Genomic DNA, 26,437 nt, shown 5'->3' with positions numbered 1-26,437 from the left:
CCAGTGCCAGTGCGGCCCAAACACCTCAGGCAAAGGCATTAGTGGGACATGATACCAGTTTGGTAGCGTCCCCAGGTGACAAAGAAGCAGATGCCGCTTCCCTCTGGAATCTCCCCTCAAGTCCGGCTGGCAGCTACTGGAAGAGGCATCCTGATTCCAGCTGGGAAGCTGAATGGGAAGCGGGAGAGATGAAGCCGAGGGTCTTCGAATGGGACAAGTCAGAGGAAACCGCCTGGCGTTTCCAGTGACAGATGGAGAAAGGGAAATCGGGCTTCAGAACCCGGGGCGCCAGAAGGCTGCCTGAGGTGCACGTCACTGGTGAGCAGTTGGTGAGAGCCGAGGAGGAAAATGGTTTGCAGGTGGAGGTTGTCTAGGAGGTGCCGAGCGCCGCCTGCAGCAGCGAGAAGAGACCTGGGCCCATACGGACAGGAAGAAGAGAGGCCGTTGCAGGAAACTGAGGCAGAAGGAAAACCATGGTGTCATGCAGACCAAGAATTAGCAGTAGCAGCTTCCCAGCAGGACCAGGGGCCAGCCCGGAGCCCCCTCCAGCTGTGGTGACTCTGAGAAGGTGCCGGGCCTTCCGGAATGTGATGGCTTGCCCGAGGGAAGGTTCTGGAGGCTCCTCGCAGCGACACTGCCACCCCCAGAGCACAGGTCTTCACCGGTGAAGGTGACTCACCACATGACCCCACATCAGATGAAGAGCATTAATCGGTGCCTCTACCAAATCTCAGTACCCCCAATCCCCAAGATACCTTAGCCCTTGTCCAGGGCACACCCAGGGAGCATTCTCTATTATTACAGCTACAAGCCATGTTGTCCGTTTCCAGTTGCCATGGGAACACCTTGTCTTAGGCTACCTTCAAAATCTAGTGTAGTCAAGGGCCTCAAAAGGGAGGGGAAGGTGTTGTTTTAACAGATTCAGTGTTTGACATAATACTGCCATTTAGGAGCATATTTCTCTTATTTATGTGACTTTACACTAGCGGTGCCTGGGTGGCTCAGTCGGTTAAGCATCCGACTTTGGCCCAAGTCATGAGCTCGCCATTCTGGAGTTCAGGCCCCACATCGGGCTCTGGGCTCTGTGCTGACAGCTCAGAGCCTGGAGCCTGCTTCGGCCCTGCTCACCCTCCCACCCTCCGTCTCTCTCTCTCAAAAATAAATAAACATTAAAAAAATTTTTAAGTAAATAAATATTTTTTAAAATTGTAAATGACTTTACATTAAAAAGATGCCGTTCAGCTGGTACCATGATTATATTTTAAATTTATGTAAAAGAAATCCACCCAGTTTGTGAAGAGCCAGCATACAAGAGCAGAAGAGGCCTCAGAGAAACTGTCCCCAGCGGTAGGACCGATGTCCAGCGTCCCCGGTTCTCTGGAGAATAGCCCCGGACTCCTGGCCCGGAGACATTCTGCTCCTGGTGTGCAAATGTACACGGTCGTAGAGTCCGCCCAGTCACGCCCCCTGTCTCCTGTATTCATCTAATTCCTTCACTCACTCCACACTCAGAAGGCCCAACCAAAAGGTTCACAAAGGGCGTCCACCCGCCCCACCCAGCATGTGCAGCCATAAGTGCCCAGCACTGTGGCAGTTGCTAGGAAACACTTCTCAGAAATGAGGTGGGCATCACGTATTTCAAATACATCTTTCTGAACAATCCCACACACCGCTCCGGAACACAGCAGACACCCATTTGTATTACAAACACACCCAGTTCTTCAAGGGGCACAGAGCCCCAGCTCCGCAAGGTGGGTGGCTCAGGGGACGTTGCGCATGGCTGTGGCCGCCACTGCTCCAGGCGGCTGGAGAACGGCCAGTGGGTCAGACCGAACGGCTTAGCATGGGATCGGGAGAGTAAAAAGGAGCATGAACTGAAGCAATGGGATGAGGCTGGTGCAAGTCAACCTCACAACCAGTTTTGAAGCGTGCCCCCAGTGCGGGCTCCTCAGGTATATAGAGGTGACCCAGAGACAGTCCTGACCGTGGACGTGTGCAGCCGAGTAGTGCAGCAGTCTACCTGTCTATTAGTCAAAAGCTGTTGTATTCATTTCCTATCACTGCGTGTAACCAGTTACCACAAACTTAGTGGCTTCAAACAACACAGATTGACTCCATGAGCTGCAGAGGTCAGAAGTCCAAGATCGATGTGCAGAAACTAAGATGAAGTCGTTGGCAGAGCACGTTCCTTCGCAGAGAAGCCGCTCCTTGCCCCTCCCAGCTTCTGGGCTGCATGCTCCGGGGGGCTCCTGGGCCCGCCGCCCCACACTCTGCCCGGTTCACATCGCCTTCTCCTACCTTGGCTGCCCCCCACTGAGAAGGACCCAGGGGGTCGCACTGATGGCACACCCAGCTAACCCAGGATAACCTCGCCCTCTCACGGTCCTTCACTCAATCACACCTGCAGAGTCCCTTTTGCCATGTAAGGTAACACTTACAGCGTCCAGGGCCCAGGATGTGGACGTTTGGGGGAGGCCATTCCTCAGCTGTCGGGGACGATGCTGGTGTGTACCTTTGATCGGGAGCCATCGTCAGAAGGTGGTCTGACCGAGTGCCAAGGTGGCAGAGCCTGTGCAAGTCACATCAGCTTTTTTTTAAAATTTTTTTTTTTAAATTTTATTTATTTCTAGGAGAGAGAGAGAGAGAGACAGCGTGAGCAGGGGAGGGTCAGAGAGAGAGGGAGACAGAGACTCTGAAATAGGCTCCAGGCTCTGAGCTGGCAGTCAGCACAGAGCCCGACGCGGGGCTCGAACCCACGAACCGCGAGATCATGAACTAAGCGAAAGTCGGACGCTTAACCGACTAAGCCACCCAGGCGCCCCATAAGTCACATCAGCTTTTAACACACATGTCAGCTTTTAACGCACATGTTTGCAGCTGTGCTGACCGCGCAGGGCAAGTCCAACAGGGCAAACACACAGTCCCGTCAGAAGCAAGGAACACGGGGCGCGTGGGTGGCTCCGTCGGTTAAGCATCTGACTCTTGATTTTGGCTCAGGTGAGTTCGAGCCCCAAGTCAGGCTCTGCGCTGACTGTGCAGGGCCTGCTTGGGATTCTCTCTCTTTCTCTCTCTCTCTCTTTGCCCCTCCCTGGCTCGTGCTCACTCTCTCAAAATAAATAAATTTTAAAAAAGAAGAGGAAGCACAGAACGTTGCCCAGCTAGCTTCTCTGGCTTCTTGTCCGCACCCATTTGAGAGGCGCGGGTGAGGTTCAGCCTAACCCCCAGGCTGAAGGCGAAGACGTAGGAAATGACCCATGGTGTTTCTCTCTCCTGTCCCAGCCGCAGTCAGCCAATCCAGCGGACTTGCAGCCAAATTTGTCATCCACTGTCACATCCCTCAGTGGGGCTCCGACAAATGTGAAGAACAGCTTGAAGAGACCATCAAAAACTGCCTGTCGGCGGCAGAGGACAAGAAGCTGAAGTCCGTGGCGTTCCCCCCGTTTCCCAGCGGCAGGTAAGACGTGCTCCTCCAGGTGGGCGGGGAGGCTGGGACTCTTCCAGCTCACTCCCTGGGGCCTCCCCTACTTCTTCAGTCCAGTCCAGCCATTCCAGAAGACATGACCTAGGGCTGCCGGCCCAGCCAAGCATGTAGGCCAGGGCATGGGGAGAGAAACCCAATTTCCATCCTTTGAAACACAGAGAAAGGCAGCCTCAGAGGGGAGCAAGAGACAGCGCTTTCCTGAGAGCTTGCCATGTTCAATGCCCACATCTCCACCTGCTGCCCGTCAGAATGCACGGTCGGAAAATACCAGGCTCGGGGCACCCGTGCGGCTCAGTTAAGCACTTGACTTCAGGTCAGGTCATGATCTCATAGTTCATGAGTTGAGCCCCGCTTTGGGCTCTGGGCTGACAGCTCAGAGCCTGGAGCCTGCTTCGCAGTCCGTGTCTCCTACTCTCTGCCCCTCCCCTGCTCACACGCTGTCTCTCAATCAAAAATGAACGTTTTAAAATTTAAAAAAGAAAGAAAGAAAACACCAGGCTCAAAGGTCTTGCTACTCCAAGTCTGTGCACCAGCCACAGGGACTCCGCTGTGTCAGATGTGAGAGTACGGAGTTCAGACCGCAGCCCACAACCACCACCTCAGAACTACCCCCGGGGGACTCTGCCGGGGTGGAGGGGAGCAGAGGCTGGAGGCTGAGGCCCTGCAGACACGCCCAGAGCGGTGACAGGCTCTCACCAGAGCTCTGCCTCGGGAGTTAGGAGAAGTGATTGTTCTAATGGTCACAGACCCCAGCTGGGAGCACAGCGGGTAGATAATGAGGAGCCCTGTCCTCACAGGTAGGCTGCCTGTCCCTTGTGTCACACTCGTGGCCAACGCAAGCTGCTGCTTCAATTTTGAACACCCTCTCGAGACGTGTCCCTCTGTACCACGGGCAGGATTTACACGCTGAAGATGTTCTGTTAGCGTTGAGTTACGGGCAGGCTAAGAGGGAAATCGCGAGTCCTGGCTTCCCCCTGTAATCCGCCTCAACCGAAACGGCGCTGGGCCTCCACAGCCTGGCCCAGGGGTGCTGCAGGCCGGAGTCTCCACAGGGCCCGGCCCACATGGCTGCTGCGCCGGGACACTACATCCCTATCAGACAGGCCCACCCCACACCCACCCGCCCCAGGGGGCTTGGTGGCTGACCCTAAACCACCACAGCAGCTGCGTCCCTGGAGGCTGGTCCCATGGCCTGGCCTGGTGGGCAGCTCCATCTCGGCTTGGTGATCGGGCCCCTGTCCAGGGTCACCAGTCCTCAACTTACCGTGGCCATGTCCATACAGGTTAGTGAGAGGCACACGAGGCGCACAAAAACAGAATTATGAAGACACACTTTTGAGTGTACATCCCTGCCCTTTAACAATCTGACATACCAAAGCAGTTTTTTTTTTTAATGTTTTTGTATTTTTGAGAGAGAGACAGAGCGAGTAAGGGCAGAGAGAGAGGGAGACACAGAGTCCAAAGCAGGCTCTAGGCTCATTGAGCCGTCAGCACAAAGCCCAATGTGGGGCTCGAATTCACAAATGGTGAGATCATGACCTGAGCCAACATCGGATGCTTAATGGACTGAGCGACCCAGGTGCCCCACATCTTAAAGCAGTTTTGAGGGAGCTAATAAAAGCCTAGCTGTGCTTAAATGCCGGGTTGGTGGTGGCTTTAAAGTCCAGCTCACCTTGAGGCAGGTGCCACAAATGCATCCGAGCACAAGGCACCGTGACGCCGGCGGGGCCAGCCTGGCTCCTGTAACGTGGGGACAGCGTCTCCGACTGGTCCCGCTCCCGGGCTGTGCCTGTGACTAGAGTCAAAGACCATAGTGGCCCGGCCTGCCCACAGTGAGACTCCGGGAGACGGAAACAAAGATAAGAAGGAGCCGTGTTTCCCCCACCGCAGGCTGAGCGCCATGTTACCCCGCGGGTCCTGGGCACCCACGTAACATCAGCCCTTCGTTTCCTTTGGCACAGAAACTGCTTCCCCAAACAGACGGCAGCCCAGGTGACCCTCAAAGCCATCTCGGCCCACTTTGACGACTCGAGCACATCCTCGCTGAAGAATGTCTACTTCCTGCTCTTTGACAGCGAGAGCATTGGCATCTACGTGCAGGAGATGGCCAAGCTCGACGCCAAGTAGCCACGCCGGCCTACGGGAGCCGGAGGAGGAGCGGAGGCATGGGAGCGGGGTTTTCTTTCGTAAAGGGAGAGAGGAAGGGGGTGACGGCAGGGGAGCGGAGGGCAGCTGGCAGCGAGCGGGTGGCACGGGCCGCGGGAGCAGGTCCGGCCACCGAAGGGGCCCTCTGCGTTTTATATTCTCGGTTAGAAGAGCCTCCGGCTGTGATTAACCAGGTCTCCACCAGGGGCTCCTTTCCATGTGTTTTCTTCCTCTTTGTTTTAGAACTTTTTTAAAAAGAAAAAAAAAACAGACTTCGTTTTAGATTTATAGCATTGACTTTTACACACACACAAAAAAAATCCTTTCAAAATTCTTAAAGCCTTGTTTCTCCTTTTTGCAAGGGAAGAGGGCATAGAAGTGACTGGGGCTTTGTCGGCTGTCTGTGGTCAGTGATGGAGAGAAGACGATGGGAAAGGCGTCCCACTGGTGCTTTTCTTTTCTGTTTTAGTGCCTCAGCCCCTACCCAATACTATCTGTATCTACTCCTAAAAAGATTTTGCTTCAGGCTTTTGTTTTGTTTTTGTTTTTTTTAAAGAAAAAGAAAATGAAAGGGAAAAAAAAAAACCACAGAAGATCCAGTGTCTTTCTTACAACATATTCTTTTATTGGAACATTTTCCTCAGCTTGGAAAACCACGTCCCCACGGGTGGACACTTGTAAAATGTTATAAACAGAACAAGGCCTGTCGCTAATGGGCCGAGACCCCTACCCTGCCAGACCCCGGTCAGACAGCTCAGAGTGGCCTGTTTCTCAGGCTACAGGTCCTGTTTCCAGAAGAGGAGTCTGCTTGGCCGCGGCGCCCTGGCACGGAGCCCTGGGCGAAGGACGGTAGTGCGTTCCTCCTTTGGGAGAGAGACACACATCTCACTTAGGCCTGGGTAACAAACGGAACCGACCTGAGCCATCACCCACACAGGGGGAACTCAGAACCCCAGGGAGGCCAGTGTCCCAGGCACTCTGGCCAAGTACCCAGAGGCCACCCTCCAAAGTGAGCAGGGCCTGCGTTTACTCCAGTGAGATCACCAACCACTTCCACTATGGAGACTGAACCCGTGTCTTCCAAAATAAGCTCACTCCCCGCCAACTGGAAGTCCTCTCCCAGGCACAGGAGTCATTTACATACCTTAACACGGTCGGTGGCAGGCACTGCCGCACGGCTGGGCCTCCACTCAAATGTCACTGGGGTCGTCCAGGACACCAGAATCACAAAACCCCAGAGGGTCCCACAGGGTTCCCACCCCCAGCATCCGCCAGAGTCCTGTCTCTTACAAAGCTGACCGTGACAGCAGCCTAGAAGCATGCTGAGCACCCCCTGCTCCCTGAGTGTTAGCCCAATGGCCACCCACCCAAGGGTCCCGTTATTTGGCACGTCCAGCAGCTGGCGGCCCAGGCTTCAGTCTTAACCCGTTAGCTTTGGAAAAACTTACTCTCTGTTAGGACAGGCTAACCAGGAGGGACATTTATCTAACTCTTTCTTCTTAAAAGTAACCTATGGTATATCATCAGGATCTAGGAATAGAAATACGTAGCGTTTCACAAAGATGAACAGCTACAGGGACTAAGGGTTTAATATTAGGCACCTATTAACAACCTGGGTGTTGCAGACTGCACGGGCTCCCCCACCCATGACGTGATGGAAGAGGCTCGGGGTGCAGACCATCTCGACCCCGCATCCCGCCCCTTAGCTGGCCTCACAGTGCAGGCTCCCCTGTCTGCCCTAACACACAGGATGCCGGCCGCCAGGAGAGCCCACTGTCTCCTGCTCTGAGAGCCCTGAATGCCACCATGCACGCATGCGCGCGCACACACACACGAGGAGCCTGGGGTAGAGAAGGCTGGCCATGCCCTCCCCGGGCCCAGGTGAACTCCTGAACCAGCACAACTGCAAGCAGACCTCTCCAAACCCAGAAAGAATCCTCTAGGGAGTGTCTTTTTTCTTTTTTAATGCCTCTGTCTCTCCCTCTCCAGTTCTCTTTCTCTCCCAGTTTTGTTTTATGTAAGTTGGGTTTCTGGTTAGCACATCACAGGCATCTTACTCTAGGACATGAGCGTTTGCTCTTTGGCATCTGTCAGGCGGCTACCTCGTCAAAGCCATCTGTTCGGCAGGCAGTGGCCTGGCTCCCGCTCAGGGTGGAGACTGCCGCATGGTCTTCCAGCTCGAGGAGACGAACAGGTCCCGGCTCTTGGCCAGCCGAACCATGAGCCGCCCCACATAGAAGCCACTGATCTGCCCCACGCCGTCGTTCCTCCCCATGGCCAGCAGGAACGTCAGTGCGCCTGCGGAGCAGAGCCAGGCACACACGCTAGCCCCCGCTCACCACTCTGCGCCTGCCCTTGCCAGAGCACAAACCTTCCCACGCCCGCGGTCTGAGGACAGGGAAATAAATGCATCTGACCTTTAGGAAGGCGGGTGAGTCCCGACTCATTTTTGAAGGGCTCCAGAAAGAGGTTTCCGTCACCAGCTCGGTTTGTTCCAGGGTCACTTCATCCGAAAGCCCGCGAAGGCTCTGCCGTGTCTAACCCAATTCTCTTAACGCTGCGAAGCACCCGCGGCTTCCTTACCTGGCTTGTAGGCCTTGAGGGGCCTCTGTTTCCTGGCATTGACGATGTTGGCCACGGCGACGCTGGCGTGGAGGCCGGCGTGATAGGCCATCTTGGGCTCCTTCACATCTGCGCAGTCGCCGATGGCGTAGACATGGCTGCAGCCCTCCACCTGGAGGTACTCGTTCACCCTCAGGGCACCGTTGCCGGCCAGGTGACTTTCTGCCGGGAAGAGCCAACCCTGACGCCAGTCCCCTGAGCTGCCATGGAAAGCAGTGGGGCTGGCCTCCGGGGCTGGCTACACCACCCTCCGGGACACGGCCGCCAAATTCACCTCTGCCTCACCTCCTCACCTCAGAACTCTCCCTGCAGAGGCAAGGTGACTATTCCAAGACGGAAACTGGTCAGGAAGACAGAACATGCCACTTCATAGAATGCATCGGACTCTCTAAGTTACAGTGACTGACACTGATTGACTTAGAGTGATTAACTTGCAACTTAGCCAAGGGTCGAATTTCCTTCTGAACATGGACGAGATTTTTAAAGTAAATGTAGGGCTCTAGGAAATGATAAACTCTCCTTTTTAAGGGGACTTAAAAGAATTTTCTTTGGAAATAAGTAGTGTCTGGGTGGCTCAGTCATTAAGCGTCCGACTTCGGCTCAGGTCATGATCTCACGGTGCGTGAGTTTGAGCCCCACATCAGGCTCTGTGCTGACAGCACAGATCCTGCTTCGGGTCCTCTGTCTCCCTCTCTCTCTGTCCCTCCTGTGTGTCTGCCTCCCCCCCACAAAAGTAAAATAAAACATTAAAAAAAAAAAAAAGGAAACATAACATTAAGACAAATGGGTGTGAAATTCTGGGATCTCTGTGCATTATAAGGGCTCAACCCTACCCCTACTCATGGCCTGGATTTAGCTTCCTTCTTCTGTGATTGGCCAATTCCTTCCTGTAGGGCCCAAACAGGAGCTCCTTGTCCAGGAAGGGTGCTACGGAGTAAATGATAGGGACCTGGGACACAGCAATCCTGGGGCCTGAGGAAGAGTGACAGCCTCTAGCTCACACACGGAGACCATGACCCCACCCCTTCGCACCTTCAGTGACCTGGAGAGTTCAAGCCACAATATTTCCTCTACTCCCCCAAATGGTCATTCCAAGCTCAGTGGCCAAATGTTTGGATCAGGGTCTGGGGAAAACTGCATACCTGAGAATAGCAAAAGGCCTGACCCAGGAATTTCCTCTCCTTCTTGTTCCAAGAAAGTGAAACAATGGATCTTTCTTTCACCCTGAAACCTGCTCCCATCTCTCACTACAAGAGGGTGGGCTCCAATTTTGAAAGATCGGTCACTTGGGCCACCTTGGGCTAAGTCAGGGCCACAGCTGAGGAAGGCACAAGAGTGGATTCTGACTCGAACTTAAAGCCTGATGTCATCATTCAGAAGAGACTTGAGCTGTTGGGATGGAGGGAGAAGGGATGGCGACCTGATTCCCGGGGGAGAGGCCTGTGGGGCCTGTGGGGCCTGTGGCGGCTGGAGGGCGAGGAGGCAGCCCGGGGGTTGGGCACAGGGCCCTGCTTACCAAACGCACTGCGGTAGGCAGAGCTGTTGATCCTAATACCATTGCAGACAATCACCAAGTTAGTGGCCACCTCTGTGCCCTTGTCCGTGTGCACCTGGATGCGCTCTCGATACTCGTTGAGAGGCAGCTGCTCCAGGTTGTTCACCCGCTCACCTGTCAAGGGAGATCTGTGGGCAGGAGGCCGGCAGGGGGCTGGGGCCCAAGCCAAGGAGAAGCCGGGGAAGGCCTGGGCCCTTGGGGCCCAGCTAAGCGACTGCTCTGCTCCTGGCCTCCTCCCTGTCCCTCTGCCAGTCCACCCTGCTGCCCCAAGAGGCACAATGTGGACTTGCGGCCACCCTGGAGGATCCAAAGGGAGGAAAGTTCCCAGAAGCCGTGTGCGAAAGTGAAATTGACTTTCCCAAGACGTTCTGGGAAGAGCTGCTTGAGGGAGAGCTCCACCACACCTCCCAGGGAGTCAGCTACGCCATCCTGACCGGGCAGGATGGCTCTCCGGGCGCACCACTGAGGGGGAAGCAAGAAAAGTCCGGAAGCCAGCCTACTCTCCGCACTGCCTCAAAGCAAAGACGGTCACGGAATGGCACGGCCAGCTACAAGGAGCCTGGGAGCTGTGAGGGGTCTGCAGAGATCAGGGACATCACGCCGCCCTGTGAAAAGCGCAGATGCCAAAGCCCAGGAATGTAGCGGTCACAGTGCCAGGGTTGGGCCCCGCTCTCTGAATGAGCTGGGCGTGCCCTCCCCTCCTGCTCTCATCAAAGGCTACATTCCTCACTTTCTGAATACAAATTTAAAAAAAACCCCGCCATTCTCTCTACCGCAGAGTCATCATAAGTCAGGTCAGATCCTTTAGGTGATTTTTTAAATCAATCAGCAAACTGGTCCCACCTGCACTGTGTCCAAAGCAACAGCCAGGACACTGCTGTCCCCATGGCAGGGGACTCCCGTACATCCCGGGGCCTCTGCCCTGTCTGAGGACACACACAGCCTCCAGCTGGACAAGGCTCAACCCCGGGACACTGAGGGCCCTCCTGCTGGGGCACATCTCACCAGTCCAGGCCAGGCCAGGGGCAGCGGGGGGACTTGCACACATACTCAGCAGCAGCTGCACGCCTTTCTGCAGCAGGATCTCCTTCGCCTCCTGCCGGACACAGGGCAGAAGCTCCTTGTCGGCCAGGGCCACTTGGGAGTGGATGAGAGTGACCTGGGACAAATGAACACAGAGTAGAGAAGGAGCCACTGAGTCTCCTGTTCACACAAAGAGGCTTAAAAGCACCATCAGTCTGTCTCTTTGACCTCCTCACCAACCACCTGTTTACACATGAGGATGCCGAGACCCCGGGAAGTAATCTGCCCAGTGCCGGGACCAGGTCATGGCGAGCCAGGCCGGAGCCCACATCTGGTCTCTTTGAGGATGCACCAGTGCCCCACACCCCACACCGCCCCCGGGGCCACGTGGGAAATTATTTTCAAGCAACCCTGGGCACCTATAATTATAGTCTATAAATAAGCCATTGACATTCTAACTATAACTCAGGCTGACATTTACATTACAGCTGGTTCTAAAACCAGCACTTGCAGGCAGGCCGACTCCCTGTCTGGGTGAGAGCACAAGAGAGTGGGTGCAGCCCCAAGTGGTCTTCAAAGCTTGGGGTTTTTTTGTTTTTTTGGTGTTCTGTTTTGTTTTGTTTTGTTTTTTGAGAGAGGGAGAGACAGAGCACGAGCAGGGGAGGGGCAGACTGAGAGGCAGACACAGAAATTGAAGCAGGCTCCAGGCTCTAAGCTGTCAGCACAGAGCCCGACGTGGGGCCCGAACCCACAAACCATGAAATCATGACCTGAGCCAAAGTCGGACACTTAACCAACTGAGCCCCACAGGCGCCCCTAAAGCTCGGGCTTTAAAGTCAGGCTGCCTCCGTTAAAGCCTCATCTCAGTATCCAGTCTGTACTTCCCGCAGAGCCCGTCAAACAGGGATCCGGTCCCGTTCATAGGATATTTGTAATGACAGATTGGGAAAACATGTATAAAGCACATACTGACTCCTTAACATAGGGTGGCTACTATTGCTTGTATCTCTCTACCAATTATAAACAGACGCCATACTGACTGACTTACTACCTCAGACTGGTCTTTACCCCATCAATTAAAATTAATAAACCTTTACATCAATTGCTCATAATAATTACTGATAATTCGTCAGAGAATAGCCATATAATTAAATCAGTCCATATTGATCTTGCTTTTCAAAGCCAACCTGCCCTTCCGCAGAGAAAAAGAGCCAGCCACAGGGCCCACGTGGCTCTCAGAAGCTGGTCTAGCATCAGCTGCATGCAAGCACTTGCGTCAAGGTCTCATAATTACCCAGCATCACTCAGCCCTCAGCTGAGCCTCTGCATCCTGCTGGGATGCTCTCTTTCTCCCCAGGGCACCAGGCAGCTTCTCCATCCCTGCAGCATTAAAAGGGAACAAGGCCACCTTCCCAGGGGAGGGGGGCTGCTGGCCAGTCCTTCGCCAGCACGGCCAGTGAAGGGGTTGCACTCCAGGCCCCCCGCGCGGCCACCCAGGGCAAAGCCTACGGTCTCTTGAAGACCAAACAGCCACTGCTGGCCCCCCACGGAACACCAGCCGCTGGAGTCTGTGCAAGCCAGTCATCGGCAAAAAGAGGGAATCAAGGTCTATGTTTGTATTTCAAGAGGCTGGAACGCTGCAGGGGACGCAGGAGCTCACCTCACTCCTCCTGGTTGGTGCGGAGGGCAGGAGCCCTCGCTGAACAAAGACACACCCTGGTTCTCCAGAAAAGGGCCTTTAGGGGACCCCCCAGTGCAAACGGCAGGGCATGGAAACACGTGTTCCCGCTCCAAGTTCACAGAGCACCACCACCCCGGCCAACACGCAGAGAAGCTGGGCTCAGAGCCCAAAGGCAAGGCCGCATGCCCACCTCTTTCTCGGGGAATTCGGTTTTGATCTCCGCCGCCATCTCCACTCCGGCAGAGCCGCCTCCCACTACCACCACGGACTGGGAGCGCTGGACCTGTGGCGGAAGGAAGTGTGAAACACGCCTCAGACCCGGGCTGCCCTGTGGTTCGGCTAGGGCGCGGGCACCATGGCCAAAGACAAGGACAGCACCCTTTCCCAAGAGGGAATTCAAATGTGCTTCCACGGGGCCAGGTCCCGCTGTACATTTCCCTGCATCTTCTGCCTCGATTCTTGTATTAGCCCCAGGCGGCAGGTGACCGCGGCCCAGGGCAGCCTGAGCTCACAGCCTGGACCCTAGCCTTCACACTCACGTCTGTTCACGATGGTTCAAGAGGCTCCCAGGCTCCCCAGCAGCTTGTCAGAGGGGGCAGGAGATGGCCACAGTCACGCGGCAGCCCTCACCCCAGGACCCTTCTCTGGGTCTCCACTCCTCACCTCTCAGGGGTGCCAGACCCTGCCCCCCCACCTCTCAGTGAAAGCTGCCTGAGATCATGGCTCCAAGCCTGCTCCGTGAAACACAAAGCCTTGTGCAAACGGGACCCCAATAGAGACAAATCGGTGACACACACAGCAGTCACTGCATGAGGTCTGGGGTGCTCATGTCCAGACCTCGACGACAGGGACAAACGTCTCCACCAGGGAGTCTCTTCCTAGTAACTCCCCATCCTCGTGGCTGCGCCCAGGGGTCCCCATAGCGCTTCCAGCCTCCCGGCGGTCCACCTGGCCCTCGCTGCCCCCCCCCGCCGCCCCCCAGCCAATGGGCAGCTCACCTGCTTTACCATGTCCTCGTAGGCCTGGATGGCAACCTCCAGGCTGGCAACCTGGTTAAACTTGCCCGGAAAGAGCCCGGTGCTGCCAGTGGCCAGGATAAGATGTGAGAAGGGCAGGGCCTATGGGTGGCAAAGGAAAGGAAGTGAGGGCAGCCCTGGGCCACTGCTGCGTGCCATCAGGTGGCTGGGCAAGAGGCGCAAGGTCGGGGAGGCCACTTTGGGCACACTGAGGCCACCCTCCTCTGAAAGGAGCAAAACCACGACACTGGGCCAAGGGGTAGCACCAGAGCCCCGGGATATACCTAAGGAAGCGGCCTGTACCTCCTCCCAGAGCCCCTTCCTCCGGAAATGGGAGGGGTGCGCTCCCACCGCAGCAGGGGGGCGAGCAGGGCCAGGACACTACTCGTGGAGATAAGCGGGACTCTAGCTTCCCATGTAGGGTCACTTTAGGATCTCCCAGGGATTTTACTGGAAACTTCTTATGCTCCAGTGGAAAAAAAGGAGGGGAGGGAGGGAAGAAGGGAAATTCTGTCTGGAGCCTAAATACATCAAGTTTGCAAACCCAGAGCCGCTCTGGGGGAGAGGGGAACGGAGGGGCTGTGTCCCGCTCAGCTCCTTCCCCGTGGAGGCCCGAGACGCCCTCATGGTCTCTTCCAGGGCTCTAAGGAGCATAGCCCAAACCACAGGGCAAGGAGACTCTGTAATCTTTCCAATCAAGAGATGCCCCAGCCCAAAAATTAATTCAAGAAAGACTGATTCCCACGAAATCACTGAGGACGGAAACTGAGTCCCCTCTCTCCAGTGCCCCCTGAGCTTCGAGTAGATCAAAGGGCCAGGCTGGAGGTGACCCTTAACACGATGCACAGCAGCTCACTGATGGAGTTCCAGTCACTGCAGTCGTACACCAGGCCGTGGGCTCCACCCGGGGCCAGCGGGTGCAGACAGGAATGGAGACCTCTGCCCCAGTGACCTCCCAATCCGGGCCATGTGGGATCACGTGCGTACCTATCCTTTGGTTCTACACAGCCAGGAAGGCCCCCGCGGGCTGGCCAAGCCTAGGCCTGGTCCGGGATGCCAGCTTCAGAGCGTACACTCTGGGGTGACACTGCCTGGGTTCAAATCCTGGCTGAGTCTCTTAGGAGGTGTGGGATCTCGGGCAAGCCACTTAACCCCTCTGTAAAGTGAGGCTACACCACCTCCTGCGCAGAGTCATGGTGGGCACGAAATGCGATTAAGGAAGGCTTAAGACAGTGCCTGGCGTATAGGAAAGGCCGAGGAAAAGGCTGCCACCACACTCTGTGGCTGCTGTGGTCAGGCCTTTGCTTACGAGGCTTCTGCTACCCACCCAGCACAATGTAGTGGCCACAGTCAACTCCCTCAGCTCTTGAGAGCATCTGCATTCTCCTCCCCCCAGCAGCCGCAGCCCCCGGGGCAGGGTGGGGGGCTCCTGAAGCCAGCTGAGGGTCGGGTCAGCCCCCAGCACACTCACCTCGCCATCCTCGAGCAGCACCGTCTGATTCTGCAGGTCTATCTCTACTACCAGCCCCTGCCGGAAGTTTTCCTTGAAGGTCGCCGAGTAGGAAATGAAGGTCTTTTTGGCAAACCCTGGGGAATGGGCACAGAGGGGGTCACAGAGTAAAAGTGGGCTGCTCACCGGAAGCCAGAATAACTCAGAGCCTTTCCTGAGGGGCATCCTTGGCCAAACAGCTGAGCCAGTGGTATTCCAGGGATACCACCACCCCCTAGAGCACCAGCCTGGGCCTCACAAGGTCCTTAGGGAAGCTCCAGCTCTTACTTCTACAGCCTTGATATGGCCGCGGCTTAAGGCCAGTGACCTTCTTAAGAATCTCCAGAACTGGGGGCGCCTCGGTGGCTCAGTCGGTTAAGCATCCAACATCGGCTCAGGTCAAGATCTGGGTTTGTGGGTTCAAGCCCCATGTCGGGCTCTGTGCTGACAGCTCGGAGCCTGGAGCCTGCTTCAGATTCTGTCTCCCTCTCTCTCTGACCCTCCCCTGCTCATGCTGTCTCTCTCTCTCACAAACAAATAAAACCCATAAAAAAAAAAAAAAAAAGAAATCTCTAGAACTGCTCTAAAAGTAGAATTCAGGCCATGCCCTAAGTGGAGAAAACCACCTCCAGACCCACAGCGGTGACAAGCCCACTCTCACAAAGAAAGCCCCGGGAGAGAGGCCATTACCGCTTTCCACGGAGGCCCTGAGGGCTGCCACGTTGTGGTGGAAGGAGTCCTTCATGTCCACCAGCGTGAAGGGAATGTTCAGGGCCTGCAGCTGGCTGGCAGCGGCGATCCCACCGAAGCCACCGCCCACGACCACCACGTGCACAGCTCCCATGTCCACGGAGACCTGGGACCCCATCTGGGACCGGGCGCTGCTGGGATAGGGGGAGAGACCATATTAGAGTTGGGGGTCTGGAGCGCTGGGAGGGCAGGGGTGCCCACAGCAAGAAGGGCCCCACATGCCAAGACTTGATCTTTTTATTTACTTTTTACTTTTTGTAAACTCTATACCCAACATGGGCCTCACACCCACAACCCCAAGATCAAGGGTCACGTACTCGGGGCACCTGGGCGGCTCAGTCGGTTAAGTGTCTGACTACAGCTCAGGTCATGATCTCATGGTTCGCGGGTTCGAGCCCTGCATCAGGATCTGTGCTGACAACTCGGAGCCTGGAGCCTGCCTCGGATTCTGTTGTCTCCCTCTCTGTCCGCCCCTCCCCCACTCACTCTCTGTTTTTCAAAAATAAATAAACATTAAAAAAAAGTCACATACTCTAAGGACTGAGCCAGCCAGGCACCCTGTGACTTGATCTCTCTAATCTAAATCTAAATCTAAATTTCTAAATTATGTGTCTATTAATGAAATTCCAAAGTTGTAACATTTGAATTAAATTCCAAAGAAACAAGGCACATCCTAACTCCATCCCATTCCCCAACCACCCAGCTCCCTTCTCCAAGGCACCCACTCTTACCAAGTTTTATGAATCTTTCCAGAGATAATCTGGGCACCGACAATATTCCTTTTTGCCCACATTAAATTGTTGTGCATTTTTTGCACTCATTATATTTCTTCACTCGACAACACACATTAACCTCTGAGTTCCTGCTTTGGGGCGTGCTCTGTGCTACGGTGCCATAATCACAGACAGACCGACAGATATGGGCTCTGCCCTTGTGAGGGCAGGACTCGCAGACTCCAAGGGCGAGGTGCATGAGGTGAAGGGAAGCTGGGCAGGCGCACCGTGGCAAGCAGCAGTGGCACGCCTGTGGGGAACCGGCACGCACAGGCCACATTCAGAGAACTAAACAAAATTCTTTAAGCGCTGCTCCAACCAGACACTGATTCTGCCTGGCTTCCTTGAGCCCCAGGTCTAAGGAGATCAACTGGCAGGTTATGACAATCAATGTGCAAAACAGGATATGGTATGATTAAGTTCATAGCAGTGGAGGGGGGACCTGCAGTAGGCAAGTCAGCCCCGCCCCCCCCCAGCATTCCTGGGACAGCAGATGTGCTCCGAGATCGATGAGCCACATCCCCCAGGGGGCAGAAAGAAACACCTGCTGGTAGGAAGAGGGTGAGGGAGAACCCGGATCACACAGGCTCCGGTCAGAGGCAGTGGGGGGCAAGGTCCTGCTCCATGCCCTCCATGCCTGGGACAGGTCATCTGTGAGAGCATCTGCAGAGGGTGGAAACCAGATCTGCAAGCCAAGAGTGCCCCAGACACCCACACGTGGACTGCGGCAGCCTGACCAGCTCCTGCGAAACTGAGAAGCAACTGGTTGAATCCCTGAGGAGCTAAAATTAGAGAACCACTGCTTGGCCCAGAACTGAAGCAGACACTGGCGATTTCCGAGGCAGAGGTCACTAGACACTGAACCACTGGACGCCAAGGAAAAAGAAGAAGGTAGCAAAGTTGACCCGAGTTCTCGGGCCAGCCTGGGAGACTGTCCACCAGGCGCACCCTCCCAAGGCCCCAGGTCACCGGGTCTATCCCAGGGTAGGCCTCGGTGGAGGGCCGAGGGGCCAGCCTGGGGCTGTAGCAAGGGGCCTGGTCCCCAGCACAGCTTAGCCCCAGAGAAAGGCGCTCTTGGTCCAGGCCTCAGGGCTCGCTCAGGGAGTGGGGGCGGGGGAGTGGGGGACAGAGAAGTAAGAAACTGAACTCAGGACAACCTTGAAGGACAGACAGCAAGCTGTCAAAAGGCTCAGTGGTGAAGCATGTTCCAGGCCATCTGGGACCCTCTCAGACAGCAGCACAGGCAGCTGGAAGGCCACTACTCAGTCCTGCACCATCTGTGTGGCCTGGGGCACAACCCCTCCCCTCCTTGGGCCTATAATGGGAGGCGACACCCTGAGATGTCCTTGCACAAGTAAGTTTCCAAGACATGGATCTTCCCCCACTTATTTAAGTTTGGTTTAAGGTTGGTTGGGCCTCCAGGCACCATTCTCGTTGGTATTCAAATCCCCGCTGCTTCATGTCTCCCCTGGGGAGACAGAACCTGGGTGTCGGGGAGGGGGGTTGGGAGGGTGAGGCCCAGGAAATCAGAAGAGATCTAACTTTGTTCCTCATTGGCTGAATGGTCCCCAATGCATCAAGGATTGTACATTCCACCCATTTTACAGATGAGGAAACTGAGTCCTCAGCAGGGCTGTGACCAAGACAAGTCCCCAGCAGCCAGAGCCACCTTCACTGTTCCAGGCCCTCAAAAAGGATGTCCAGAGCTGGTCCCCTGAGGTTCATCAGGCTGAATGTGCCAACTGGGCCAGAAGGAGACTATCTCGCAAGGCCAGGCCCCAAGAGGGCCCAGAGACCCAGCCAGAGGTCAGGAGAGGATACCAAGAGCGGAGCAGGGCCTGAATGTGGCAGACAATGAGGCAGGCTATGGAAGACGTGCATTTCACCTTCAACACAGCCGCTACTGCGTGCCAGCCTACTCTTGGGGGCAGCAGTCAGCAAGGAGGTGGGGGAAGAGCCACAGAACTCTGCTTCCAAGTAGGGCACAGGCCCTGGAGAGGGTATACAACTTGTTGGGAAGACAGGGTCCACTGTGGGTCAGGTCACACTGGACCACGGAGGGCAGCTCAGGGAGCTCACGGAGGGCAGCTCAGGGAGCTCACACAGGGTGCTCACAGGGAGCACACGGGGCAGCTCAAGGAAGAGCCCTGAAAAACAGCCGAGGAGAGGAGCCTTCACCAAAGGCTGAAGAAAAGTTCAGGCCACAAAGTCCAGTGGCAGCAGGACTGGGGGTGGGAGGAGTTCAGGGAACAAGTGGGGAGAGCAGGAGGGAAGGTGACAGGTGCCAGCACACACGTGTCAGGCTGCCAGGGCAGTGTTTGGGCCTAACACCGGGCTCTGACCACCAGGAGCTCCTTCCCAGGGCACAGAGCCCAGCAACCCCAGCATGGGCCTGACGGACAGTGGGTTGGCCAAAGAATTGACTCCCTGCCCCCACCTAGCCCCCCAGATCATCAACTGGCTTCCCCAAAGGAAGCCTAACCTTGGCCTTGCCCAACTAGGCACACCCCTCAATAAAAGCAAATTGCTTCTCCAGAGCTCCCAGTGGAGGGTCTGGGGCCTGAGGGCATAGCCAGGCCCAGGAGGGCGCCAAAGCTGGGCCTGGGGAGGGGAAGCTCTTTTACCGTCCAAGCCGCCGCCTGAGGCCTCTTGGGGAATTTGTTCTCCTCCATTAGCCTCTGACGCTCCCACTTGAGGAATGGAGGCTGGCAGCTCCCTGGCCCATTGCACCTTCCCCCCCAGCGGCCTCATCTCCCCGACACTCTCGGACTCGCCAGCCCTCCTTGGATCTTCTGGTGCTAATTCTCCCGTGGCCCCAAGGGCAGTGAGGCTCTGCTAGGCACGACCTACTTTGCAGGACACCTAACCTGGCTTAAGTCAGAGACCTGCATTCCCAGCTACACACCCTAAAGGTGGTCAAAAAGCATCTGTGCAACTGATGATGTTCTGACATAGCAGGAGTGCTGTGGAAACAGCCTCCGCAAGTGGGAGATGCCATCAATCAATGGAAGCCTCCAGAAATGGCAGACTACACGATTATACATCCATACGATGGAATATTCTGGAGCCATTTGTTTTCAGAGTGATGATTTTTCACATGAAGATTTTGTCCATGGTTAGTCCACACCCACAGAACATACAAAACCAAGAGTGAACCCTATGGTCATTGGGCGATTATGTCAATGCAGGTGTATCAACTCTGGTAAGAGAGGCTGATAACAGGAGCAGCTGTATTTGTGTCGGGGCAGGGGGCATATGGGAAATCTCTGTACTCTCCCCTCTGCTTTGCTGAGAACCCAACACTACTCTAAAAACATAAAGTCTTAAGGGCGCCTGGATGGCTCAGTCAGTTGATCGTTCAATTCTTGGTTTCAGCTCGGGTCACGGACTCAGCAGTTTATGAGTTCAAGCCCCGCATCAGGCTCTTCACTGACAGTGCACAGCCTGCTTGGGATTCTCTCTCCATCTCTCTGCCCTTCCCGTGCTTTCTCTCTCTCTCTCTCTCTCAAAATAAATACATAAACTTAAAAAGCATTTTTTAAATAAAAAAATAAATACAAAGTCTTAGGGGGAAGGAAAAGGCTATCCCTAAGAAGTCAGGGAATAGAACAGCATGTGAAGCCTCACCCCGTCTGTGCAGTCAGGCGTATACACACAGACACGTAATGATCACATCAGCCAGACTCGCTGCACTTTTATCCATATCTCTGCACTGAACAGGTGTGGGTGTTTCTCCCCACTTCGGAAACAAGTTCAATAATTTTTCCAAGTTCAATCCTTAACACTCTGACCAGAACTTGTGCTATAAGCCAGAATGCTAAGAGTGGTCACCAGGTGATGTTTTAGATTTCTTCTTTGAACTTTTTTTAAAATATTTTTTTAATGTTTATTTTTAGAGGCAAGGTAGGGGTAGAGAGAGAGGGAGACAGAGGATCTGAATGAAGCAGGCTCCTCGCTGTCAGAGCAGAGCCCACTGTGGGGCTCGAACTCACAAACTGTTGAGATCCAAGCCGAAGTCAGACACTTAACCAACTGAGCCACCCAGGTGCCCCATGTATTGTTGGAGTATTTTCATTTTTACAGAAATAATAAGAGTTTAAAAACAAGGCAGGCCTCCTATCATTTATTTTTTTAACTTAAGATATTCACATATCATAAAATTTTAAAGTATACAATTCAGCGGTTTCTGAACATACAGGGGTTTCTGAACAATACAGCGGTTTCTGTACATTCATAAAGTTGTGCAACCATCATATGACCTAATCCCAGAACATTTTCATCACCCCTAAAATAACCTCTTAGCCATTAGCACTCACTCCCCGTTCCCTCTGCTCTCCAGCCGCTGGCAACCACTAATCTTTCTGTGTCTATAGATTGCCTATTCCTTACCTTCTGTGCCTGGCTTCTTTCACTTCGCATAGTTTTTTCAAGAGTCATCCAAACTAGCATGCATCGCTATTTCATTCCTTCTTTTTGCAATTTTCATGTTTATTTATTTATGAGAGAGAGAGAGTGTGTGTGCACAAGCAGGGGAGGGGCACAGAGAGAGAGGAAGACAGAGACTCCTAAGCAGGCTCTATGCTGTCAGGACAGAGCCCGATGCGGGGCTCAATCCCACGAACCGTGAGATCATGATCTGAGCTGAAATCAAGAGTCGAGCGCTTAACCAACCGAGGCCCCCAGGTACCCCCTCATTCCTTCTTATGGTTAATAGTCCACTGTATGGGGGCGCCTGGGTGGCTTAGTCGCTTAAGCGTCCGACTTTCGCTTAGGTTGTGATCTCGCGGTTCGTGGGTTCGAGCCCCGCGTCGGGCTCTGTGCTGACTGCCAGCTCAGAGCCTGGAGCCAATTTCAGAGTCTGTATCTCCCTCTCTCTCTGACCCTCCCCTGCTCACCCTGTCTCTCTCTCTCTCCTAGAAATAAATAAAAAATATTGAAAAAAAAAATAGTCCACTGTATGAAGATACTACATTTTGTTTATCCATTTGTTCAGCTGATGGACATCTGGGCTGTTTCCACCTTGTGGCTCTTATGAATAATGCTGCTATGAACGTCTGTAAAAAATTTTTGTGTGGACATTTGTTTTTAATTCTCTTGAGTATATATCCCTAGGAGCGGGATCGCTAGGTGTCCGGCAACTCTAGATTCAACTGTTTGAAGAACCACCAACTCCATCATCTGATTTTGACCTGAACATCAAGCCAAGGGAGAGAGTGACCCCAGAGAATCTTAACGAAATCTGTCTAGACTCAGGAATGTTAGCATAAAAGAATGTCCAGGGGCTCCTAGGTGGCTCAGTCAGTTGAGCATCCTTGAGTGTCTGACTCGGGTTCAGCTCAGGTCATGATCTCTGGGTTTGGGTTCATGAGTTCAAGCCCCGTGTCAGGCGCAGCGCTGATGGTGCAGCGCCTGCCTGGGATTCTCTCTCTCCCTCTCTCTCTGCCCCTCCCCTGCTTGCACATGAGCACATGTGCGCTCTCCCTCTCAAAATAAAAATAAATAAAAGAACATCCAAGAGAACAAATCCTAATTGTCCAGCAACTCCTATTTAATTTTGCATTTGCCCACTTCCATACACACACACACACACACACAATCTGGTTTACACTTGTATTTTCCCAGTAAATCCTGTTTTCTCTGCCAAGGACGCCAGCCGGACCACAGGATGATTTTTCTCTAACGACACAAACAAGGGGCTGTTAGGAATCTACTGAAAAGCAAGGGAGTTACATTTGTGCCAAAGCTGTTAAGAGGTCATGCTTCAGAAACACAGCAGCACCCATTTGGGCTCTGACCAGAGTAAGGACACTGCCCCAGCATTGCTTCATAGAGATGACAAAACAGGCCATGCTTTGAGTCATCAGACTCATGCCAAGGGTAGATCTCCATGGCCATACTTCCACAGTGGCTGTCGGGATGAGGGGGCCACTAGAATGTGACTCACCCTGAACCTGCGGGGTGAGAGGGGCAGGCAGCCTCCCTCACGGCGCAGGCTGAGTGAGAGCTGGCCCCTCAGGGGACACACTGAATCTAACCCAGAAAAGACCCATTCCTGAAGGAACAGAAAATATGGAGAGGGGCCCGTCCCTTCCTGGCCCAGGACGGGGTGGCTCTGGGCAGACAGGTTCATTCAGGTGTCCCGTACACTCAAAGAGAAAATCATGGCCATGGAACTTGGACACTCCCCTGGGAGCAAGTCGCTTTGTGGTTCCCTCAACACCCCGACCTACAGTCTGCTCACTGCCCGTGTCTGGGCCCTGGCTTCTTCATTTCACCACCAAAGCCCAGGCTGGCCCTGGGGGACACCGGCTCAGCCCAGCCCCACCCCCTAACGCTAAGTAGTCCTGAACAAGGCCAGGCGCAACTGGGCCTGAGTCTCCCCTCCTAAGGCAGAAGCTCCCCAGATGCTGGGTTACACCCAGGGCTCCTACCAGGGCTCCTCTGGCCACAAGGGTGAGGGCAGGGGGGCCTGAGAGTTTGGGGCACTAGCATGGTCACATGCATGTATGCACACCAGCCTAAAGAGGCCTCTCTGATATTTTACATACTGTACATGCTGACCTTTGAACACAAGGTAGGAGCTGGCTGGGACACCCGAAAGCCCCTTCCCAAACTGTGTGACCCTCTGCCCTGTGCCTGTCTCCCTGTGGGATCATCAGCTCCCAAGGGCCTCTCCTCTCCCCGCCGCGACGGTACATCCAAGGATCAGAGGGGCTCTTGCTGGAGGGGAAAGGCCGGTGTGTTTAGTGGGTGGTGTTGGAAGGAAAGCGCCCAACATCACCCCCTAAAAGTAGCTCCTGGTGAACTTCAGGATTCCCGGCCTTCCCAGATGCGGAAGGGTTAGTTTGGGACCACTGGCCTTTGTCCCCGCGGAAACTGGGACTTCGTGGGGAAGAAGCAGCCCTCCTAGTGCACCCCGGAGTCTGGGCGCTCGGGTAACCCGAGGGATTTCCCTCCTACAGACTTTCCTCTTGCCCCGTGACACTAGCTTCCACCCAGAGGTGACTCTCGAGCCTCCCAGAGTGGGGGGCGTGGAGAGGGCCGCCCGTCTTACCTGGGAAGACCTCAGAAGTTTCGAGGAGCCGACGGGGCGGGGCAGGGGGGCAAGTTTGCCCTACCCTGGCCTCCGGGCCTAACCCTCCCAGTTTTCGTATGCTGAAGGAACTGGGGTGCAGCAGGCCTGGGCCGGGTACTTTGAGCAACCGCCCTCCCCCACCAGGTCCACAACGGCCGCCAGTGGACGGAGCTCTCGGACTCAATCCGCAATCCACCGCGTTTTCCAGGCCAGGCCAGGCCCCTCCNCTCGAAGCCAGGAACGCCTTCCCCGCGCCTCAGGCTTCGGCCGCCTGTCTGCCTAGACCCCGCGGAAACCCCGAGAGCTCAGAGCGGCTCCACATCGGGCGGATCACCAGCCCCCGGCCGCACGCCTGTAAATCCCAATTCGGCCAACCGCGCCGCCTGGCACCCGCTGAACGCAGGCACTGTGCGCGGCGTCGGGAGGGGTGGCGGGCAGGATGGAGAGCAAAACAGACACCGTGTCTGCCTTCCGCGGAGCTGACATTGCAGGGAAGGACAGTAAACACACAAAACCTGTATCGCTAACCGCACTACGAGAGACCGGGGGCAAAGGAAGCGTGCCAAGGCCTCTTTCTCCAAGGACGAGCCGGAGTTGGCCGCGGGTGTAGACGACGCAGGTGTGCTCTGGCTGTGCAAAGACGCAGAGGCAGGACAAAGAGCTGACTGCGGGGGCGTGGTGGGGGCGGTCACAGGACTGGGTGGCCCAGCGTGGGCAGGGTGTAACAGACCTCCAGGCCCCGGTGGGGCCGTGTCATCCCCAGGGCAACGGGACGCCCCCGCAGGGCTTTACGAAGGAGAGTGACAGGTCTGAGTTCTGTGCTCTGGTGAAGGGATCGGGGAGTGGCAAGGCTGCCGGAAATTGGGGAACTAGTCGGGAGGGCAGTCCAGGAGACAAAGGGGCTTGACTAGGATCTAGAGCGAACCTGGCGGTAGGATGTAGCCAGTTGGGGAACAGATGAGCCATCTTCGTCTGTTTAATGGAAGTATTAGCACTTAAGCCTAAGAGTTGTGAGAAAGGTCCAATGAGATCGTTTACGTGAAGTGGTTTAGCTTGGTGCCTGGCTTGCACAGCACCAAATACACAGCAGCCATTTATTATAGGTGTTTTGTGTGGGCAGATTAGCTTGCCCAAGGCTATACACTATGTCCCAGCTCCTGGCTCCCAGCCCAGTGCTCTTTTGAATAATGCCCTTCGTCTTCTCGGCTTTCATGAACGTTCACACTAGCAGTTGGCCTGTTCTGTACCTTTTCCAAAAGCTGTGGCCAAGGGCCTTGTATGCAATATCCCTGGTATGGGAAGGGTTGTGGTCAATTCCATTTAGAAGACATTGGTGCCCAGAACCATCCTGAGCTGAGAGGGAAGCTGGGGTCCTCCCATGAGCACCCTACTCACATTATTAGCCTGCACAGGCCAGGCTGCACCTTCCAGTTCTTTGAAATCCTTGCCTCATCCTGGCTGGCACCCTGCTGCCTGAAATGGAGCTGAAGGAGGGGATTAAGAGGTGTGGGAATCTCTACCCCCTTCTCTCAGCACCTGGGGCCACGGAAAAGCAACCATGCAGAGTGCTCATGGCCCTGCCTGTCCTAATCCTGGCCTTTGGGGAACCATCAGAGAGCCACAGCTTGGATATCTGAAGCCTTGCGTTTGTCATGGGCTTTGCAAACTTCCAAATAGCCTTTATGTCCTTTTGCCCCCTGACACTCCTAGAAAAAAAGTAGGGTTGAGGTTAAACTGACACTAAGGAGGGCAACAACCACATCTGACCTGCTTTTTGGGGCAGAGAATGTGATTTGCTGGACTTTAGGTCCCGAAACATCTGGCTTACAACCAGCACCTAGTTCCCTAGTTTACTTACGTTTGCATAAATAAATGGGGTTGTTTTTAGTTGATATAATTCACATAACGTTAAGTTCATTCTTTTAAAGAGTACAGTTCAGAAGTGTTACACTGTGTACCCATCACCGTTATCTAATCCCAGGACATTTTCATCAGTCCAAAAAACAACCCTATACTCACTCCACACCTCTCCTCCACACCACTCTCTTTTCCCACTCAAGTGTGGAACTCAGAGCCTTGGAACTGAAAATCAGGGCTCCTTACCTACTAACAGAGGACTTTTGCCTCTGAATCTGCAAGTGCCAGAGGCAGTAGGAAGGTATGGTTTGGATGCAGAAGCACTGGCGATATGGGACTTTAATGATTAGTAGGAATGGCGGGCAGATTGCCTGACATCACAGAATCTAAGAGAAGGAAGCATTGCTGGCTCTCAGCCGTGAGCTCACATTTCCTGACTGACAACAGGTGACTTTACCGCTGGCTCCCGGGGCTGGGAGGAGCTCCAACGTACTGGGGTCAATTCAGGGGCTGGGAGAATCAGAGGCAGTATCCCCACTGGAGGAAGAGGTAACCCTTAACCCTGGCAAACGTAGTGTTTTCCTTCTCCATCTGTACTTCCAGCTAAATTTTAAGTCTCAAAGGACAGGGGGAATCTCCCTGTTTCTTCATCTCTCCCCCAAAATGTGGTTTGGGTATAGTGCTTCCAGCTACGGACAGACTGTATTCACAAGGGTAGGTTCTACTCCGTGACAAATAGATCCCCAAATCTAATGGCTCAAATACAAAAGAAGTGCATTTCTTGCCTGGGTAGCTGTACCAGGCCCATGGACTGGTTAAGGAAGCTGCCCCCAGCACACAGTCTCCCGAGGACCAGACAGACAGAGGCCATCTTAAACAAGAGGCTTCCAAGGTCTTTTAGGGGTCCCCTCCATTCCCACCAGGGGGAGGGGTTAGTACACAGAGGTTGTTCTAACAAGGCCTGGAGGTG

General features: G+C 54.6%; 2 protein-coding genes across 7 annotated transcripts in view; one reads left to right on the top strand and one right to left on the bottom strand.

The window, feature by feature from the left end:
* Positions 1-5,659, top strand: part of MACROH2A2 (macroH2A.2 histone) — a 34,674-nt gene extending 29,015 nt beyond the window's left edge. The window contains exons 7-8 of the mRNA XM_077778599.1: positions 3,280-3,454; positions 5,443-5,659. Of these exons, the coding sequence (XP_077634725.1) occupies positions 3,280-3,454; positions 5,443-5,608 (341 nt within the window). The 3' untranslated portion in view covers positions 5,609-5,659. The remainder of the gene's footprint in view (positions 1-3,279; positions 3,455-5,442) is intronic.
* Positions 5,660-5,802: 143 nt separating this feature from the next.
* On the bottom strand, positions 5,803-23,830 carry AIFM2 (AIF family member 2). 6 transcript variants are annotated; one of them, XR_013338670.1, is made up of 11 exons: positions 23,590-23,830; positions 15,703-15,896; positions 14,995-15,110; positions 13,506-13,625; positions 12,698-12,790; positions 10,854-10,962; positions 9,765-9,917; positions 8,210-8,410; positions 7,729-7,924; positions 7,075-7,156; positions 6,424-6,489 (listed from the first exon to the last, which is right to left on the bottom strand). XR_013338670.1 is itself a non-coding variant. In XM_077778596.1 (10 exons), the coding sequence occupies exons 2-9, from the start codon at positions 15,878-15,880 to the stop codon at positions 7,773-7,775; spliced, it is 1,122 nt and encodes a 373-aa protein (XP_077634722.1). In that variant the 5' UTR covers positions 15,881-15,896; positions 23,590-23,830; the 3' UTR covers positions 5,815-5,871; positions 7,729-7,772. The 6 variants fall into 6 exon arrangements, 5 of the variants coding, with proteins under 5 accessions (XP_077634724.1, XP_077634722.1, XP_077634723.1 ...); XM_077778596.1 differs by lacking the exons at positions 6,424-6,489; positions 7,075-7,156 and adding an exon at positions 5,815-5,871; XM_077778594.1 differs by lacking the exon at positions 7,075-7,156 and having other exon boundaries at positions 6,410-6,489.
* Between the last annotated feature and the right edge of the window lie 2,607 nt (positions 23,831-26,437).

The sequence above is a fragment of the Crocuta crocuta genome, unplaced genomic scaffold, assembly GCF_008692635.1.
Source record: "Crocuta crocuta isolate KB4526 unplaced genomic scaffold, BGI_CrCroc_1.0 scaffold167, whole genome shotgun sequence".
Classification (NCBI taxonomy): Eukaryota; Metazoa; Chordata; class Mammalia; order Carnivora; family Hyaenidae; genus Crocuta; species Crocuta crocuta.
This window is presented reverse-complemented; position numbering and strand designations above follow the sequence as displayed.

What these genes read in the sequence shown, in the direction of transcription:
- AIFM2 (XM_077778596.1), bottom strand. Translation starts at nt 15,880, where the DNA reads ATGGGGTCCCAGGTCTCCGTGGACATGGGAGCTGTGCACGTGGTGGTC. An exon ending in CAGGGCCTCCGTGGAAAGCG is followed by an intron (nt 15,111 to 15,702) that starts GTAATGGCCTCT and finishes CCCATTCCCCAG; the next exon opens with GGTTTGCCAAAAAGACCTTC. An exon ending in ACGAGGACATGGTAAAGCAG is followed by an intron (nt 12,791 to 13,505) that starts GTGAGCTGCCCA and finishes CTTCCGCCACAG; the next exon opens with GTCCAGCGCTCCCAGTCCGT.